General features: G+C 36.6%; 2 protein-coding genes and 1 pseudogene across 2 annotated transcripts; 1 reads left to right on the forward strand and 2 right to left on the reverse strand.

The window, feature by feature from the left end:
• Positions 1–96: 96 nt before the first annotated feature.
• LOC117620852 lies at positions 97–8,900 on the forward strand (annotated as a pseudogene).
• A 1,465-nt stretch (positions 8,901–10,365) lies between these two features.
• Positions 10,366–12,475, reverse strand: LOC117620531 (probable LIM domain-containing serine/threonine-protein kinase DDB_G0286997). The gene has a single exon (XM_034350614.1). The coding sequence runs from the start codon at positions 12,324–12,326 to the stop codon at positions 10,554–10,556; it is 1,773 nt and encodes a 590-aa protein (XP_034206505.1). The 5' UTR covers positions 12,327–12,475; the 3' UTR covers positions 10,366–10,553.
• A 2,176-nt stretch (positions 12,476–14,651) lies between these two features.
• On the reverse strand, positions 14,652–18,402 carry LOC117620658 (60S ribosomal protein L18a-like protein). Its single transcript, XM_034350798.1, has 5 exons — positions 18,180–18,402; positions 16,409–16,481; positions 15,550–15,658; positions 15,353–15,470; positions 14,652–15,007 (listed from the first exon to the last, which is right to left on the reverse strand). Exons 2-5 carry the CDS (start codon positions 16,416–16,418, stop codon positions 14,939–14,941), a joined length of 306 nt encoding a protein of 101 aa, XP_034206689.1. The 5' UTR covers positions 16,419–16,481; positions 18,180–18,402; the 3' UTR covers positions 14,652–14,938.
• Between the last annotated feature and the right edge of the window lie 691 nt (positions 18,403–19,093).

A 19,093-nucleotide genomic window follows, 5' to 3' on the forward strand; every position in this document is an offset into this window, starting at 1 on the left:
ACTTGCTTTGCTTGGTTAATTGTTTGTAAGTAGGTGGAAGTTTCTGGTTTTCTTTTGTCCTATTTGCTTTCTGGGTTTTAATTTAATATGATATATATCTTATGGTGTGTAGTTAATAATGTAATATTCCTTCGATGCTTTTGCAATCTTTAATTCGTTCCCTTAAAGTCGTGGGGGCCCAAGTATTGCTCTTTTAATCGAGACCCTTGAAGAGATTCATCCATCTGTTGTCTCAATGAAGATATGGTCAAGTTTCTTGCCTTGTTTGCTCTCGAACTTGATGTTCATGAAGTTTGCTTCACCAACTCTCATGGACAAGTAACTGATTCTGATCACTGACTTGATCTGATTCGATTTTGTTTATAGGGTTTTCTTTTAACTGACAGTTTTATATTCTTTACTTGTAGCAGTACCACCCAAGTGATGTTGTTTTGGATGGTAATGAAGAATTTCTTGTTTTGGTGTTTGATCAAGCACTTGGTGTTGGTGAAGGAGTTTTGGGGATTGGGTTTTCTGCAGTCCTTAATGCGCACTTGATAGGCTTCTATAAATGGTAAGAAATATTGTATCATTTTGTAGGTAAATCATAAGTTGCAGTTGTGAAAAATTATTTTTCCAAAGGCAATGAAGTACTTTTAGGCGGGCTTTCTGTAGAAGAAGAAATCTGTAGGCTGTCAAGTTACACAAATTCTTCATCCTTACCTGTCTGTTTGGTTGCTAAGATAGAGACAGAAAAAAAGAAAAACCTGAATTTAGAATTACCACTTGGCTAAACTTAAAACAAGTACAAGCTCCTGTAGTTTGGAAGGAAATAGAGGGAAAAATTTTCATTTACCAAAAAAAGTGGGCATTTAATTGTGTTTTATTTGCTTTTGCCCCTTGTAGTTTCTTTGCTACCAAATAAGGTTTTTAATGAAAGCATATGACAATTTGCACAGCACTTACTTGGATGGAGGAGGGAAAAATAATATGGCCGTCACTCAATTTGAACCTGTAGATGCAAGGCGATGCTTCCTATCTTGGGATGAACCTGCGCTCAAGGTATGTGTATTCGAGAAGTTCCCGTAATTGTTGAAACTCTTTTCGATGCAATCTCCGTGTTCATTTGCTAAAAAGCCCTGGGAAAGTTAAATCTTTTCTCCACCACATTGGTCAAACGGTTGTATAAATGTGTTTTTGGTTGTTCTAGATTTGCTTGAATCTGAGAGTTGCTCATTTCTGCTTTGACATTACTAGTACATTCTTGACAGGCCACCTTCAAGATTGCAGTAGATGTACCATCAGAGCTGACAGCTTTGTCCAATATGCCAATTATCAGTGAAAAGCTTGATGCAAATGTTAAGACTGTTTATTTTGAGGAATCTCCTATTATGTCAACTTATTTAGTAGCTGTTGTTGTTGGCCTATTTGAACATATTGAAGATACAACATCTGATGGTATGTATATAGGTGGGAGACTGTTCGATTATTTAACCGATTCGTCTTTAGAGACTACTGAAAAATTTGTTTGCAGGGGTAAAGGTTCGTGCATATTGCCCTGTTGGGAAGAGTGACAAAGGGGAGTTTGCTTTAAATCTTGCTGTTAAGACGCTTGATCTTTTCTCTAAGTAATCTACTTCATTCCTTAGATGGGGGAATTTTTAAGTTTATGTATTTCGATTCTTTGTTTATACAGAATGACATTAGATCCAGGACTCTAGTCTAACAAACATTCCCATGATTTTTGGCCTTCCCTTTTGTTCAAGGGGAGGTAAACTTTTAACTAATTTTCCCCCATATGTCTTCCAAACTATACCACTGAACCCTAGCTAAATATCAATGCAAAATACCGGAACAGCTTGAATTTCTTCCCTCCACCCTTTGCGGTTTCCAGTTTCCACCTCCAATCATTTCCCAAATAATTGAAGGTAATCTCTGGAGAACCTGGAGTCATTACCCATGGGGCATGGCTACCTCTGAAAATAAACAACGTAAATTTACAATCCAAATTATACATAATTTTCTTTCTGTTTTCTGTTGTGCTAATTCTAACCTGGTTATGGTTTCAACCAGATACTTCTCAACGCCTTACCCACTTCCCAAACTTGATATGGTTGCGGTTCCTGAATTTTCTGGTGGGGCCATGGAGAATTATGGTTTGATCCCATACCGTGAAAATGAAATGCTTTATGATCATTTGCATTCCACAACAGCAAGGAAGCAAAGAGTATATTTTCAGCTTCGTTACACTTTTGCAGTCATACAATACTCTACATAATTCAGAACTTTTGAAGGGGAAGCTTTCTTTAGTTTCTCTTGTATAGTTTCTACTCTGAAAAGTCCGGTGATGTATGTTCTATACTATATCCTTTTTCCTGAATGGAAAATATGGTCTCAATTTCTTCACCAAACTACTGGTGGCCTAGTCAAGGATGCACTGGAACAATCACATCCAATTGAGGTAAAGAACAACAAATACTATTGCTCATTGTGAAAACTGCTGAAAACAATAGTGTCTATGTATGTATATGGAGCAGTAAGAAGTCAAGGAGCAATGGAATATGATAGTTTCACTTGAATGATCAAAGTGCCAATATTTATCTTAACATTGATCCTGAAAAAAGAAAGAAAGGGGAAACTGCTCCATGCAGCATACTTACTGCTGTTTCGCATAATTTCAGGTGGAGATGCACCATGCTCGTTCAATTCTCGAAGTTTTCGGTGATATCAGCTACAAAAAGGGATCTGCTGTTATTCGAATGCTGCAGAGTTATCTCGGGGATGACATATACCCAGTACAAAATTGATGTCCATAAGTACCAATGAGTTTAATTTTTCATGCATCACCAAGAACTTCAAGTTTTCATAGTGAATATTGTATGTGGAAATACTCTTCTTATCGCCAAATGCACTGCTTGAAATTAGCCCCGGCACCTAGGAAATTTTCTGAAATGCCTGGTGCAATCTAATGCCCAGCACTGAGCAATTCTCTCTCTCAAAATATAAACATAAACCCATGAAAACTGCAATTAATGGTTTTTTTATCTCATAAAGTGCCAACGTACATAGAGTTCTGAACAAAAAGGTCTGAATGGCAAAGACAAGTTATATTGTTTATTCTGAAGTCATTCTAGTTTGCAGTTCATTATCAGTTTACTCTGTAATGAGTGAAAAAAATTATTAACATAGTTCAATTTATCTCTTTGAACTGTGATGCTTCATATTAAATCAGAAATCGTTAAGTTCCTACATAAAATGATATTCTGGATAAATTTCTGTTGGTGATCATCAATTACACCAACTATTTTTGGTAGCATCACCTTTTGTGTTATATATGCAACAGGTTTGTTATAATGTCGTCAAAATATCAAGTGAGGCCATCCCAGATTCAGCAAATGATTTGAAACAATTTTTCATCAATCTCCTTCTGTTTCCAGCAGAGTAAGAACAACTCTAATACAGTTTCGATATCGTAATACCTTCCTTGTTAAACTTATTGGGTTATATACGTACCTATATACGTGCTAAAATGAACAGTGTTTGTCCTCATGATGTATTCCAGTCTCTTTGAGCTCATGCTTGCAGTAATGTTCCGGTTTATGTGGCTGATACTTCATTTAGGATCACCAAAGAAAACTTTGATGCTACCGTACTTAGATGTCATATCTGAAATTTTTTCATGCAGAAAACTAGGTTGGGAATCAATGCCTGGAGAGGATCATTTCAGTGCACTTCTGAGAGCAGAAATCTTGCGGGCCTTGGTTATCTTTGGCCATGATCAAACTCAGAAAGAAGCATTACACCGTTTTCAGACATTATTGAATGATGGAAACACTCCACTTCTTTCAGCTGATACAAAAGGGGTAACTAAATCTTGGGTTTATTACAGTTTTGGTCACTGAGGGTTGGCTTGCACGTGATAAATGTGTGCAGGGCAAAATTGTATTTCCACCATTTAAACAATTATTAGTCATGACCGTTGGAGTTTAGACCATTAAAACCCATCCTTTAAAAAAAAAAAAAAATTACATGTGGTCACCTTTTTAAATGTTTTCAAGTATTGTTTTAAAAAAATTATAATTAAATTAAACAATATATAGTTGTGGAATGTATGAGTATTGTATTATAATTTTTCTCAAAATAATAAAATATGAAGGATCCTAAAATATAGCCCTGCATGGCTGGAGATGGAAAAATTTAGTCATGCACTATTCTTTAAAAAATTAATATTTTGAGGGGCTAAATTTTTAGTCATAAACAACATTTAGCCATATGACTGGAGATGGTTTAACAATTTGATCACTAATTGATACTAGCACAGTATCTTATTTTATTTTTCTTATTATTAACAAGAAATTGTCACATCAGTTGGTAATCAAAATTTGATTGAGGAAAAAGAATTTATATGAGAATGTTCTTACCAAGTGGTAATGAATATTGTGAAAAGAATCCAGTTTAAAGATGAGGGATTCGAATTGCCGTTGTAATATGCATTGCAAAAAAAATTATAAGGTGCTTACTTTTGTTTTTCTATTAAAAACAAAATTACATTTGTTTGCGCTAGTGGGCTATAACTCAAGGACCTCGAGCCTTTGTATTTAGAAATAGTGCATTTACTCGCATTTCATAAAATCTGGACCATTCAACTAATTTAATGCTTGTGAATATGCAACATCACCTACGGTAAGTTTGTTTCTTTAAATAAAAAAAAAAACAAACAAACGCTGTTTGTGTAAATCATGAGGCTCGAAATTCCCATACACCCAATGAATATTTGTGTAAACCACCCTCCTTCAGTCGTTTGTATTAAAAAAATTACACTAATTTGCTTGAGGTTTTGCGTATTTTATTTTTCATTGGATTCCACTTGAAATGGGCAACTGATCTCAATACAAATATGTTAGCGTCCAATTTGAATTAGTAATGAATTTAGCGTCCAATTTGAATTAGAAATGAATTGACTCATTTGGGATTGTTTTTCGAGGAATCATTGTTGCTCATAAGTGCTTCTAGAAAAAACATTTTTGTTATAAAGATGTTGAAATTTTCATAAGAAATTGAAATGCTTTCAGGAAAAGCACTTGAGAGTGCTTATGGTCTCCTTTGGGACTACTTCTTTAGAACGCACTTCTGCTCATAATTGCTTATAACAAAGGCGCTTAAGTATAAAAATGTTGAAATTTTTATAAAAATCAAAGTGCTTCCAGAAAAAGCACTTGGGAGTGCTTTTTTATTTTTTGGTTATAAAAAGATGGCAATTGTTGTAGCACATGAAGTAGCACATCAGTGGTTCGGCAATCTGGTAACAATGGAATGGTGGACTGATTTATGGCTTAATGAGGGTTTTGCGACTTGGGTAATTTTGAGTCTTTCATTGCTCTACCTTCCAACATAATAGCGTTGCACTAAATATAACTATTTGATTTTTGTGTGCCATCTTGATATTATATTGGCAGGTAAGTTACATGGCCACTGATATTTTATTTCCTGAGTGGAAAATATGGTCTCAATTTCTTCAACAAACTACTAGTGGCCTAGTCAAGGATGCACTGGAACAATCGCATCAAATTGAGGTAAAGAACAACAAATACTATTGCTCAGTGTGAAAACTGCTGAAAACAGTAGTGTCTATGTATGTATATGGAGCAGTACGAAGTCAAGGAGCAATGTAATGTAATAGTTTCACTTGAATGACCAAAGTGCCAATATTTATCTTAACATTGATCCTGAAAAAAGAAAGAAAGGGGAAACTGCTCCATGCAGCATACTTACTGCTGTCTCACATAATTTCAGGTGGAGATACACCAAGCTCGTTCAATTCTTGAAGTTTTTGATGATATCAGCTATAAAAAGGGATCTGCTGTTATTCGAATGCTGCAGAGTTATCTTGGGGATGACATATTCCGGGTACAAAACCAGGTTAAACTATCCAGTCGAACTATGTAATCAAATAATCCATGGCAGACAGGGGTTGATCGAATTTTGTACCCTTATTGATGTCCATAAGTACCAATTAGTTTAATTTTTCATGCATCACCAGTAACTTCAAGTTTTCATAGTGAATATTGTATGTGGAAATACTTTCTTATCACCAAATGCACTGCTTGAAATTAGCCCCGAAACCTGAGAAATTTTCTGAAATGCCATGTGCAATCTAATGCTCAGTACTGAGCAATTTTTTCTCTTAAATTATAAACATAAACCCATGAAAACTGCAATTAATGGTTTTTTAATCTCATAAAGTGCCAATGGACGTAGTGTTCTGAACAAAAAGGTCTGAATGGCAAAGACAAGTTATATTGTTTATTCTGAAGTCATTCTAGTTTGCAGTTCATCATCAGTTTACTCTGTAATGAGTGAAAAATTATTAACATTGTTCAATGTATCTCTTTTAACTGTGCTGCTTCATATTAAATCAGAAATCGTTAAGTTCCTACATAAAAAGATATTCTGGAAAAAATGCGAAGACAGAAGATTTATGGAGTGTTCTTTCGGAGGAATCTGGTGTCAAAGTCAGCGAAATGATGGATGTTTGGACAAAGGACATTTCAGATCTTGTTGATTCCTTTGATAATGAACAACTCTGGGTGAAGATTAATATCTACCAGAGTGGTTTCTATAGGGTCAATTATGAAGATAAGCTTGCAGCTCTCGACTTTGGAAGGCTATTGAGCATAATAGCTTGGAAGCAACCGACAAGTTTGGTATGTGCTATGTGCCACTTACTATTTGAACTAGAAATGAATTCGCATTGTCTTATGCATCTTGTATTCATTGACAACCGGTTAGTGTTATATGCTTGATTTGATACTTTGGTGCTTCATGTTTTGGTGGATGTTATCTTCACTAGTCCAAGTAACAGTAACTGCACTATGACAACTATTAAGAATGGGCTTGTCCTGGTTAGCATGAAAATCGGCCAAATGAATAGGATGAATGATAAGCCACCTATATTATAGTTTATTCTGTGGATTCACTTCTTAGATTGTTTACTTGGTTTTGTAGCACTATAAACCACTCATGACCAACTGATGTATAACTCCACATCTCATTTCAGGCATTCTGGATGATGCATATCCTTGATGGATGTCTACAGAAAAGAAGTTGATTATATTGTCTTAACAAATTTGATCAACGTAATTAAGGATAAATTTCTGTATTTATGTTGGTGATTATCAATTACACCAACTATTTATGGTAGCATCACCTTTTGTGTTATATATCCAATAGGTTTGTTATAATGTCGTCAAAATCTCAAGTGAGGCCATCCCAGATTCAGCAAATGATTTGAAACAATTTTTCATCAATCTCCTTCTGTTTCCAGCAGAGTAAGAACAACTCTAACACAGTTTTAATATGGCAATACCTTCTTTGTTAAACTTATTGGGTTATATACATGCTACAATGAACAGTGTTTGTCCTTGCGATGTATTCCAGTCTCTTTGAGGTCATGCTTGCAGTAATGTTCCTGTTTATGTGGCTGATACTTCATTTGGGATCACCAAACAAAACTTTGATGCTACCATACTTAGATGTCATATTTGAATTTTTTCATGCAGAAAACTAGGTTGGGATTCAATACCTGGAGAGGATCATTTCAGTGCACTTCTGAGAGCAGAAATCTTGCAGGCCTTGGTTATCTTTGGCCACGATCAAACTCAGAAAGAAGCATTAGACCGTTTTCAGACATCATTGAATGATAGAAACACTCCACTTCTTTCAGCTGACCCAAAAGGGGTAATTAAATCTTTATATGTATTTTACATTCTCATCCTTATAGTAGGCACCTTCAAAGATAATATGTAGAAGTTCCAAACCTTGTCGTGCAGGCTGCATACATTGCCGTGATGAGGAATGCTAGCATCTCAAATAGGAAAGATTTTGAGTCTCTTTTAAATGTTTACAGAGAAGCCAATACAGTGCAAGAGAAGGAAAGGATTCTACGTAAGATTTTGTAATGGTGAATTGAAATGCATTCTTTGACATTCCCTTTCCCTGTGTCTCTTGTCTGGGTGATAGTAACTTGGATTTCTGCATTATGTTTTGACCTTGTGCAGGTTTTTTAGCATCTTCTCCGGACCCGGATACAGTTCTTGAGGTTCTGAACTTTTTCTTATCGGATGAGGTATTTATTTGCAGTACTAAATTGTTGCTTGAAACACCTACACTTTCTTTGCCAGTTTTACAGATGTTTCATCTCAATATATATTTTCAGGTTCGAGATCAGGATATTATATATGGACTTATTGGTATAAAATAGCATGGATATGGTTGAAGGTATGGATTTCATTCATTCTTGGAAAGTGGAAACATGTTTTAGATGAATATCGCATCAGTCAATAGCATATTTGGAAATAACTGGCATTGTGAACTGGAATTAGGAAGCCCCTTCTACTTCTGAAGTTCACAATTTGAAGGGTTCAAATTGTTGGTTATGAATGCAGGAGAACTGGGACCTGATTTTGAGCAAATATGGTGCTGGACTGCTACTCACACATTTTGTACGAGACATTGTGACACCGGTAAGCAAATGTATTTCTGTCCTGGCACTGTTAGGCAACTGGACTGGACCTTGTAAAACAAGGTACATTTCTTCCTCCGTTGTCCATTTTGCATTACTGATAAAGTCTTCACTGGCAGTTATGTAGCAATGAAAGGGCTGATGAGGTTGAAGAATTTTTCGCGAGCCGTGTGCATCCTGCGATTTCTATGACTTTGAAGCAAAGCACTGCCCAGGTCCGAATCAAGGTGAGGTGGGTTGAACACATAAGGCAACAACAATCTGTTCAAGAGCTAGTCAAAGAATTAGCAGGCAAGAAATGATTGCCTGTCACTTGTATAAGTTGAAACTTAAAATATGTCAATTAATAGAATCTGTACTGCTTGAGGCTTGAGAGTTTGCTTGCCTCCAAAGGTGCCAACTTGATATAAAGCAATTAATTTGTTGGTCAAACACAAACAAATCAGAGATTTTCTTAATTGCTTTCTAACAAGTTTCTTTCACTTCTAGCTTACTACTTCTATCCTACATTTATTTGCAACTTGATCGGATTCGGATCAAAATCCGATCCATTGACAGCTCCAATTGCATGCCCTAGTTGACCAATGTTCCAAAGAAAAATGTGTCTAATAAGAATTAATTATAAGCCGCCTTGTTACGTCGTAATCAAACACATCATTAGCATTAGCATACGCTTAATTTAATAAAAAATTTAATAAAAATTTACTTGAATAATTTTATGCCCAAAAGCCAAGTCAACTCTTGAAACACACTTTCTGCGGTGCAATATCTTTAATGAGTTAGGTCAAATTATATGCCTTGAATTAGGGAGCGTTTAGTCCTCGTTCTAAAAGCAACTGACCATAATTCAGTTTTGTTATCCAGCTGTCTAATGCCAATGATGTAGACCAACAATTATTTTATTATATTTTTACACTTCTGGAAGGAAGGTTCACTCTTTTATTTTTATTTTTTCCAGTTGAGGTTCGCTCTAGATTTTACTATTAACCGCAAACGAGAAATTGCAACATCAGTTTGATGAATTAAGTTGATGTCTCTAGTATAATTCATATAAGAAACTCAAGGAAAAATAATTTACATGACAATGTTCTTGCCAAGTGGTAATGAATATTGTAAAAACAATTCAGTTTAAAGATGAAATGTAATTGCAATAATAGGTGACGACATTGCAAAAAAATCTTAAGTGCTTACTTTTTTTGTTCTATTGAAAACAAATTACACTGATGTGCTTGAGGTTTTGTATACTTTTTTTTTTTTTCATTGGATTCCACTTGAAAATGGGCAAGTGGTCTCAATACAAATATGTTAGCGTCCAATTTGAATTATTAATGAGTTGAAAATGGGCAAGTGTTTTTGGAAAAAATAAAAATAAAAAAATATAAAAACTTTTTGAAAAAGCAAGTGGCAGTATTTTTTAAAAAAACACATAATATGGGTTTCTTCAAAAAACACTTTTAAGATCCAAAAATAATTTTAAACTTTTTTGTCGAACACTATTAAAAATATTTTTGATTATCAAAAGACGATTTTAGCCATTCGAGAAGGATTCCAAACATGCATAATTGTTACATTTACATACTTATTCCAATGATCAGACAGGAAACACAAGGGTGCAATATTTATATCTGTCACATGCCAACAGAGAACCATTACATCCATGCACGTACATGACAAAACCACACAAAATTGTATGGCAAACAACCAATTAATCCAAATAAACAAATAAAAATTGGTACCAAATCTTGAATTCCATTCCCATACAAATTATGACAATCATGAAATCCCTAATTCCAATACTCAACACAGACCCTCGTTAGATGCAAAATGCATTGACCCTACCCTAGTGTATAAGAATTTTAGAAAACTAAATAAAATAACATTATAACATACATTAAAAATTCCTATGTACATGTACCTCTCTATTCTCCAATGTATATGTCAGAAAACAACTCAAATCCACAAATTATCTATCTACCTTCCTCAACCTCAATATCCATACCCATATAAAATTAAAATAAATAAATAAAAATTAATTAGGAAAAAAATAACATATTTAGTAACTTGGGCCTTCTTCTCCTTCTCTTGTATCTGGGCCAAGATTGGACCTCCCCCTCACAGAGTTCATCTTCTCCAACCTCAATCCAGCTCTGAACCTTGCAATGAAAGTATCAGCTTTGGTGTTAACATCTGGGCTGGGGCAGAACATGGCTTTTGGTGACTCTCCACTCTCCAATGGCATTCTGTTAGTTTCCATGGTTGGTGATGAAACTGCTGAATCCGGATCATCCCCATCGTCCAAATCAGGGGAGCCACTGCGTGAGCTGTTGTTGCTTTTGATTCTCACAAAGTCTCCGTGCACCACAAATTTCATCTCCGGCATTCTAAACGGCGGCAATGGCGGCGGTGGCGGTATCCGAGCCAATGGCGAGTCGCCGCCACTGTTAGCATTCTCATCATCTCCGTTGATGAAGGTGCTCACCTTAACCGGCAATGGCGGCTTTTGGGTCGTCATCATGGGCCTCATTTGGGCCTTGGTTTTCGATAACTGTGCCGTTGAAGTGGTTGCCGCCACTGGAGGCGGCGGCGGCGGTTGAGGAATTGACTGCATTGTCTTCCTGGGTTTGTTGGATTTCTTTGTGGAAAACAAGTTGTGAAAGACAGAAGGTGGCGGCGGCAGGGGTGGAGGCGGAGGCGGCGGTGACGGCGGCGGAAGTAAAGAGTAAGGAGCTGAAGAAGCAGACGCGAGGAGACTCTCGAAATTTTCAACACTCTTTTGTCTTTGCTTCTTCTTCTTCCTCCTCAATGACGTGATCAAGAATTCTTTTGTAGTAGCCACCCCTCTCTTCTTCACATCTTTCCCAGCCGATTTTGATATCCGCGGTGGCGGTGACGGCGGTGAGGGCGGCGGCGGGAGATTTTTCTTAGCTTCCAAATTGTCATTTCTCTCAAGGCTTTGAGTAGAACCCGAGTTTTCTTTCTCTCCAATAGCTTGGTATGTTCTCTTGGACTTGCGGATCGTTGGCGGCGGTGGTTGTGACGAAGATGGTGACCTCCGCGGCGGCGACGGCTGCAGTGGCGGATCAGATTGAGCAGTTGGAATTTGTGTACGGATTGCAAAAGTGTCGACTTCTATAGTCTTGGTTTGGACTTGTTCTGCTTCTTCTTCTACTGGTAGTTGTACGGATTCTTCATGCCATGACCGATGACGACGATGATGGAGCGGATCCGAACCCGAAACCCGATAATTGACCACGTGGGTATCGTCGTAAAACCGCCACCGATCATCTCTGGCGACCCACGAAGCTTCCTGTTGCCGCAGATCCGGGTACGAACTGCTGGTCCTCACTCCTCTGTTCATGGCGGCACTGGTGCTGCTACTGCTGTGATTGTAGCCCGTCCGATCTGAATACTGATCGAACCACTGACGCGGGGTTGATGGATTTGACTTGGGAGCTTGTGGTGAAGAAGAACTGAAAACAGTTTGATTATGAACTTGATCATAAGAACTGGGGCTGCTGATGTTGCCGTCATTGTTGGTATTTCTGCTGAGAAACCCACAGACAATTGCAAAGAGAACGAGGACCAAATTGAGAGAGTCCCAGCTTTTTTTGACCGAATGGGGTCTAAAAATTTGTGAAGTGAAAGACAAAACTGATGGGATTATAAAGAAAATAAATACAAGAGCTATGGCTAGTAAGGCCAGGATAAAGGCGCCGGAGCTGAAGAAAACAGAGGAGGAGGAGCGGCGGAGGCGGCGGTTCGCTTGCCGGAAAGAATCGGAGGGTTGGAGCCAGAATGGTGGAAGCATGTCTTCCACTTCTTCCATTGTTCTTGGGTTCTGTTTGGTTTGGTTTTCAACTTTTGGTGTTTTGAGTAGAGAGAGAGATGAAAGGCTGAAGTTGGAGAGAAATGAGTGAAACTTCTTTTTGCACACACTTCGCTTTTGTTGTTGTGGCTTTTGGGTTTCGTTTTCGTTTTGGTTTTGGCTTTTGCTTTTTGGGTGAGGTGAGCTTTTGCTTATATAAAGGCAGAAGCCAAAGCAAGCAAAGCATATTTGTTTGTGTGTTGCCTGTCATTGCTAGAATGACAGCTAAATGAATTGCTAGATAATTGATTTTCTTAATAGTAAACCATGTGCTTTTTTAGGCCATTTTTCCTTTTTTTCAAATTGGTGTCATGGTCATACATACACTCATACGTTTCCGCGTATGTCGTATTCACATATAAAATTATATTTTAATTAAACCCTTAATTTTAAAAAATAAATGTTGTATTAGCTTATAGATATAAAGTGACTAGTGGTTGAGGCTCATCTATTTTGTTGTGTTTTTTGGATATTTTTAGCTATACCGAAAAAACAAAAAAAATAAAAAACATTTTTGTTCACCCCTTTAACTCAAGGCATACAATCAAGATTCTTCTCAACACTTGATACGTGTTCATGAGCATAACCATAATTCTACAAATACAAAGTAAAAAGTTAATTATAATTAGGCTCATGGACAAATATGGAGTGTTGAAAAGAGTAATAATGGTACCTTGAATTAAAATTGTGAGCAAAAATATTTCCATTTAATATTGAATATAGCTACTATACTGTACCCGTGCTTTGGCTGCAAGAAAATTGACCTTTTTGGTCTCCAAAATGGTTTAGTGCCATAAAAGATGAGCAATCAAGTCATCTACATCACCGATTTCTTTTTTAGCTTTACATGCAATTTGGACTTTTTTTGTCTTTTTCAATTTGTTGGTTTTTGGCAATTAGTTTTAATTTTCTAGTCTAATGGTTTTTGGTAATTAGTTTATATATATATATATATATATAGTTTTCATAATTGTAAATTGTTTTTGGTAAATTGATTTTGAATAATTTAGTCTTATGGGCAGGTGGGCCACCGCAACTCAGCCTTCGCAAGAAATACAGCTTGCACGTTGTGAACTTGTGCTTTAAGACCCTGTCAGGAATCAGGATTTTGCGGGGGAAGATGTATGGATATCTAAACTACAAGAAGAGAAAAATAAATAAATAAATAAAGGTCTTATTTCATAATATCTTTATTTTTCTCTTTAATTTTTATTATTATTTATAGTTATCCTCTTTATTTTCTCTTCTTTTTTTACTCTTTACTAAAATACGAAGTTAAAGATTATAAAGACTAACATTGAGGAATGTTATGATCAGTCGCTCACGTGACGGTGAAATGCTTGAAGTTTGATGCATTGTGTGTGAACCGTTGCAAAATTCTTGAAAATAAGGACCTTGGTTTGACTAAGGTAGGGAAGGCACTCAATACACGACACCGTGTAGGGGGTCCGTCCAAACGAAAGCTTCTCGTGTCAGTATAACAGGTTTGATTGCCAGAGGGTGGGATGGGATCCCAAGCTCACGTGAGAAATCAGGCTAAAAGGTAAATAATTTGATCAATACAGGATTGGTAAAACAGCACACAGAGAAAAGTTCCATGGCTGAAAAACTGAAACCAGCAGAGTTTAGATTTTGCGTGAAAACAAATTCCAAACGTTTTTAACTTTATTTTTATACAACTTTTTGGTACATAAAGTGATATGAAACTAGTTGATTGGTTTAGAAATTTATGGTGAAAGTGGCCCTCCTGCTGCCTTTATCCAAAAAAGAAAAAAGGGTGTTTAGAGCGACCAACAAACATATTTAATGTATCAATGGGAATTGTGAAGTTGGTGGTGAAGGAAAAGGGGTTAGGTATAATGACAGATTAGGTTTCTTAATTGTGGCTTCCCAAAGAAGTTCCTATCACTTGCTTGGATAAAGGATTTTTAGTAGGAGTTCGGAAGTGGCAATAGCAAGAGAAAAGCATTGGTTTTAAATCATTAGAAGGGATCGAACTCTTGACCTAACCGATTTCCCTAGCATTCGGCACCATTTGGATCAACCCGAATGACGGACAAAAGCATCATTTGCACAGCAGATTCTTATCCTAATTTGCAATCTAAGAACATGCCAAGGCACAGAAGGATGGGATATTAAAAGTGTATACCAAGGGGCAGACCTCTATGCATACAAAGTTTGAAGCGAAAACTCATCATACCTTCTTCTCCCCTCCAATGGAATGTGCTTTAACTAGCTAATTCTTAAACATGGACCAAACCTGATTTGCAGCCTCTAGCACTTGAGTTGATTTGCAGATGTGTGCTTGCTTGAGATGATAATATCATGTGTACTTGTAAATGTGCTACCTATCTACAATATTTTCTGAATTCCCACTATATGGGAGCTAAGCAGTAGCGTATATACACGGTTTTTGTCTTGCGCACTATTACAAAGAAGCCAAACTGCTTCAGGTATCAGTAGCTGGACATACCATGATGCCAACATTTTCCTGGCTTGCGCCTGATACGATAACAGGAAGGACGATTGAGCTAAACATCATCATAGAGAATTTTGTATGACGCCGACATAGGTTATGGGAGAAAGGATTTGAAAACAAAGACAGCTACCACTATGAACAAAGCAGTTGTACATATCAAAGCCTGCAACAGTCACAACATTTGTGATTAGTGAAAGATGATAAAGGCTACAAGTTGCATCCTTTTTATTCATTATAACCACCCCACACACCCCCACCGCCCCCCCGAAAAAAAGTTCAGAACTTTCCCATTTCAATCTCACGTATTTTTAAACTTTATAAAAAGAACTAAGAAAAGAACAAAAAAAGGATCAATGAGGGGTAGAGGGCAGGGGGGGAGGGGAATAGGAAAAATTAAACTTCTTCTTTTAGAAAAAGATAACTGGATAAATAAGGGTAAAATGAGTATTACCATCTCTGGTGGTGTAGTGAGAAGAAAAAGGTGTGCAAACAGAAGCATAAAACTTACAGCTATTGCTGAAGCTTGGAGCCCAGTTCGCTCCCTTGGGTCTCTATGGTAATACTTCCCAAAGTAGAGAAATGCAGCGTAGTACCACATCACTGGAAATACAAATCCAAGCAAAAGACTGAAAAAAGAAGGCGCATCCATTAGTGAGAAAAGATGGGGCGGGGGTAGAGCAAGAGAGAGAAGGCAGGAATACTCACGAAAACCATCCAATTCCACAACCAAAGCAAGGAAGCGGTTTGTCAAATATTCCCAATATCGGGTCCTCTTGATCCCTGATAGGAGCATAGTTGCCATTTCTATGGTTCACTACATTCACCAAATCACTTTCAGAACGTAATCCCATAACATCTTGCCATAAACTTTAACAGAAACGATCAATTATTACATTAAGCACATAGCTTTTGTATAAGCTTAGTCACCAATGATAAATTATAATGAGAAAAACAGGAAAATGACTTCTACATTTTCAGAACACATTTGAAACCTGCCCTAGGTGTTAAGGACTCCTATAGTCCTCTAAAAATCATTTTCACTCAATGGTCTGACATTTGACACCGTAAATGTAGGCTTGACAGCTCCAGAAGACTAAACAACTGGTATGGAGATCATTGATTTAATATAAAATTTAGGCTTATTTACTGTTTCATCCCCTGGAACTCGAGCTCGCTCTCACTTAACCACCCGGAACTCAAATTTCCTCACTTTACCCCCTGAATCTCTAAAAATTGCTGAAATTTAGTTCTAGGGGGGAGAAACAGTAAATAAGCCTAAAATTTAATCTTTAACAATTGATTTCAAATCAAAAAAATTAACCATTAAGCTGCCAGCAGCATCCCACATGAGCATGACAAACAAAAGTGAGAGCCAGATACTAATTTTTTTAATAAAAGCATGAAAAATAACAGTAACAATAATACATGCAGGTACATGTGTGAACAAAACTGTTTATCATAGCATGACAACTTCATCCAATTCACCACATTTTACTACTACAAACATTTGTCCCATTTTATATGGAAAAATAAATTGCACTAGCATGCAGAAGGAGTTGCATACTCTGATCCATCTGTCCCAAACACAATCACCCTCAGTTTTTCTCTCCACCTTGAAAGTAACTGTAGTATTTTTTCTGAAAAGAAAAGAAATTGTTATATGAAAAGTATTTGCTGTTAAACAAGTGAATATAGGTTGAAGTACGACAAAGGAAGATGTTGGAAGGAACCAATCCAAGACAATTTAACTGCTGCATTTAGGTAACAATGTGACAGTATTGGTTGAGATAAAAAGATGCAAACAACAGACACTCAGAAGAAACATAAAAAGTAAAGGGAGACAAAAGCAAATAGGTCATTATATCGCGCAAATTGATATTCCTGCAAAGGGAAGGCAGTTATTAACAGGTCCAGACTTGAAAGACTTATTAGTCATACAGCAATATGGTCGCATTTAGGTTAATGATCTGCACCTCATGAGAAACATCATTACGAGATAATCTTAACTACTCAAGGATGGACGCAATTTTTGATATAGAAATCATAGACATCTATCACAATTCAAGCAGCATTTACTCAGAACTGTTACCCATTCAAAAGGAAGGGAAATGGCCTCCAAATGAAAATCATGTATAAAGGGCCTTCCCAAATTCTTGGTAGTGCATCCTACAAGGAAAGAATAATCACTCTGGCTAGCTAACTAAAGAGATCACAATGGCAGAAGGGAAGTGATCATCCTGCATAAATTCTGCATCATTTCGTCTCAAGGCCTAGCCATATTCCACTGGTAGATTAAATTTATCAACATCTTTGACTTACGAAGAATTGATAATTCCGTATCAAATTTCCACTCTAAGATGATCCCCATCACAATTCACCAACAATGATAAAGGCCTAAGATTGTAACTCTAGATTCTTATCGTTAATTGCATTTCCACCATGTAAAAGAATAACAGGATAAACAGAACCTTAATATGGTTGTTGGGTTACAAATAGATTACTCTTCAAAATAAAAGAATCAAGAGATCATATTTGCATAAGAAATCTCCTTGTGCTGTCATATGCAGCAAATATCACTAATGATCTGCAGAATCAATTGCGATGATAACTCTTTTCCTTTTAGTTGAGTCTAATGCCACATGCCAAAAAGAATTCACAAGCTAGTTTTATTCTATTGTGCCTTCTCCAGAAGTGCCAGAGGAGTGGTGATTTAAGATGGCAACTAGCAAACCTCATGAGAGATTTGTTCTTTCTTCTTCTTTTAATTTTCTTGAAGTAGAAGACAAGAAAACCTCAATCAAGTGGGTTTTAGCAACACCCAAAAAGGAAGGCGAAAACGGTTCTTTTGTATATAGAAAGGCGTACGCACAATGGGAGGAAACTACCAGCAAGCAAACACAAACAGTTTTTCTATTTTATTCTTTGGGGTGGAAACAGCATTTCTGGTTACAAATCCACAAAAACCTTCCTCTATTTTTTCAGATAGCAAACTTTGAATTACATTACATTGCAAATCCCAATATATGATAACCAAAATAACAGCAAACAACTTTAGTGAAGTGTTCTAGGAAAATTAAGACAAAAAGCATTCAAGAATTACAAAAAATAAGAAAACCCATGTTTGAGCAAAGGATTTCCCATAATCAAAACAAAGAATTCATGTGGAAAGATCACTCTAAAAATTGAAACAAGTCAAACATGCAGTGATAGAAATCAACCCAACTCGGAATTTCCAATTCTTTCCCAGAAAAAAAAAAGAAAAAAAAGAAAAAAAAAAAGAGCCGAAGACTGAAAGAGAGACGGATTTTGAAAAGAGCAAAAGAGGAAACTTTTACCTCTGAAGAAACGGTCAAACGGAGAGCTGAAATTAGCAGAAGCGGCTTTCTGTGAAGGAGTGCTTTTGATAATTGCAAAAGCAGCTGCTGATGACGAGGAATGAAGAAATGGCTTTTTGGTACGAAGTGCCTTTCTCTCTAATCAAGTACGAACGTTTTTATCTCCATTGATAATCAACTTGAGAGTACAAAGGGGAGGACAGAGACAGGCTCTGTTTCTTTACGTTTTACAGTTTTAAATATAAAGAAACGAGAAAATTGCAAAATAAAATGATTGTGTGTGCGCGAGAACCAAGCAAGAATCTGCTGCAGCGAAAGATCCGCCATTAAACGCATGTCGTACCTCATAACGGAAAAAATATAGAAAGAAAGATCGAAGGTGTAATTAACAGGATATGGATTTCCACTTTTAACCTGATAATTCCTTCATTAACTTAACATCTATATTAACTTTTTATATATACAAAACTTTGCTACTTCCTAAATTAAATTAAATTTTAACTTATTGGTTTTCGGGTGGATTAACTTAATTTGAATCGGGTTGTTGGATCAAATTTACTTAATAAATCCCTAAATCAAATATGAATTTATTTGTTAATAATCTATCAAAGGATTAATGACCAAAATGGTATCCTAACTATTGCTTTAGTATCAAAATTTTCATTTCAATGGTATTTTAATTCTTCATTTGGTATCAAAACGGTCATTATGTAACATTTTTCATTAAACTGGATCACGTGGACGGCACATGCTCTAAATTTAGGGATAAATTGGACTTTTTACCAAAAAATAAAAACCCCTAATTCCCTCATCACCCCCCCTATCTGTCCCACCCTCATTAACAGCCCTCATAAAAAACCCCAGCCACCACACACGCCGATTTGCCTAACCTGCAGCCGCACCCCTCTCTCTCT

The sequence above is a fragment of the Prunus dulcis genome, chromosome 3, assembly GCF_902201215.1.
Source record: "Prunus dulcis chromosome 3, ALMONDv2, whole genome shotgun sequence".
NCBI lineage: Eukaryota > Viridiplantae > Streptophyta > Magnoliopsida > Rosales > Rosaceae > Prunus > Prunus dulcis.

Excerpts from the sequence above, each read along its gene's own strand:
- LOC117620531 (XM_034350614.1), bottom strand. The coding sequence starts at position 12,326 with ATGGAAGAAGTGGAAGACATGCTTCCACCATTCTGGCTCCAACCCTCC.
- LOC117620658 (XM_034350798.1), bottom strand. Across the intron at positions 15,471-15,549 it reads TGTGGAATTGGATGGTTTTC|TCTTTTGCTTGGATTTGTAT; the intron begins GTGAGTATTCCT and ends TTCTTTTTTCAG. Across the intron at positions 15,008-15,352 it reads TCCAAGCTTCAGCAATAGCT|GCTTTGATATGTACAACTGC; the intron begins GTAAGTTTTATG and ends TGACTGTTGCAG.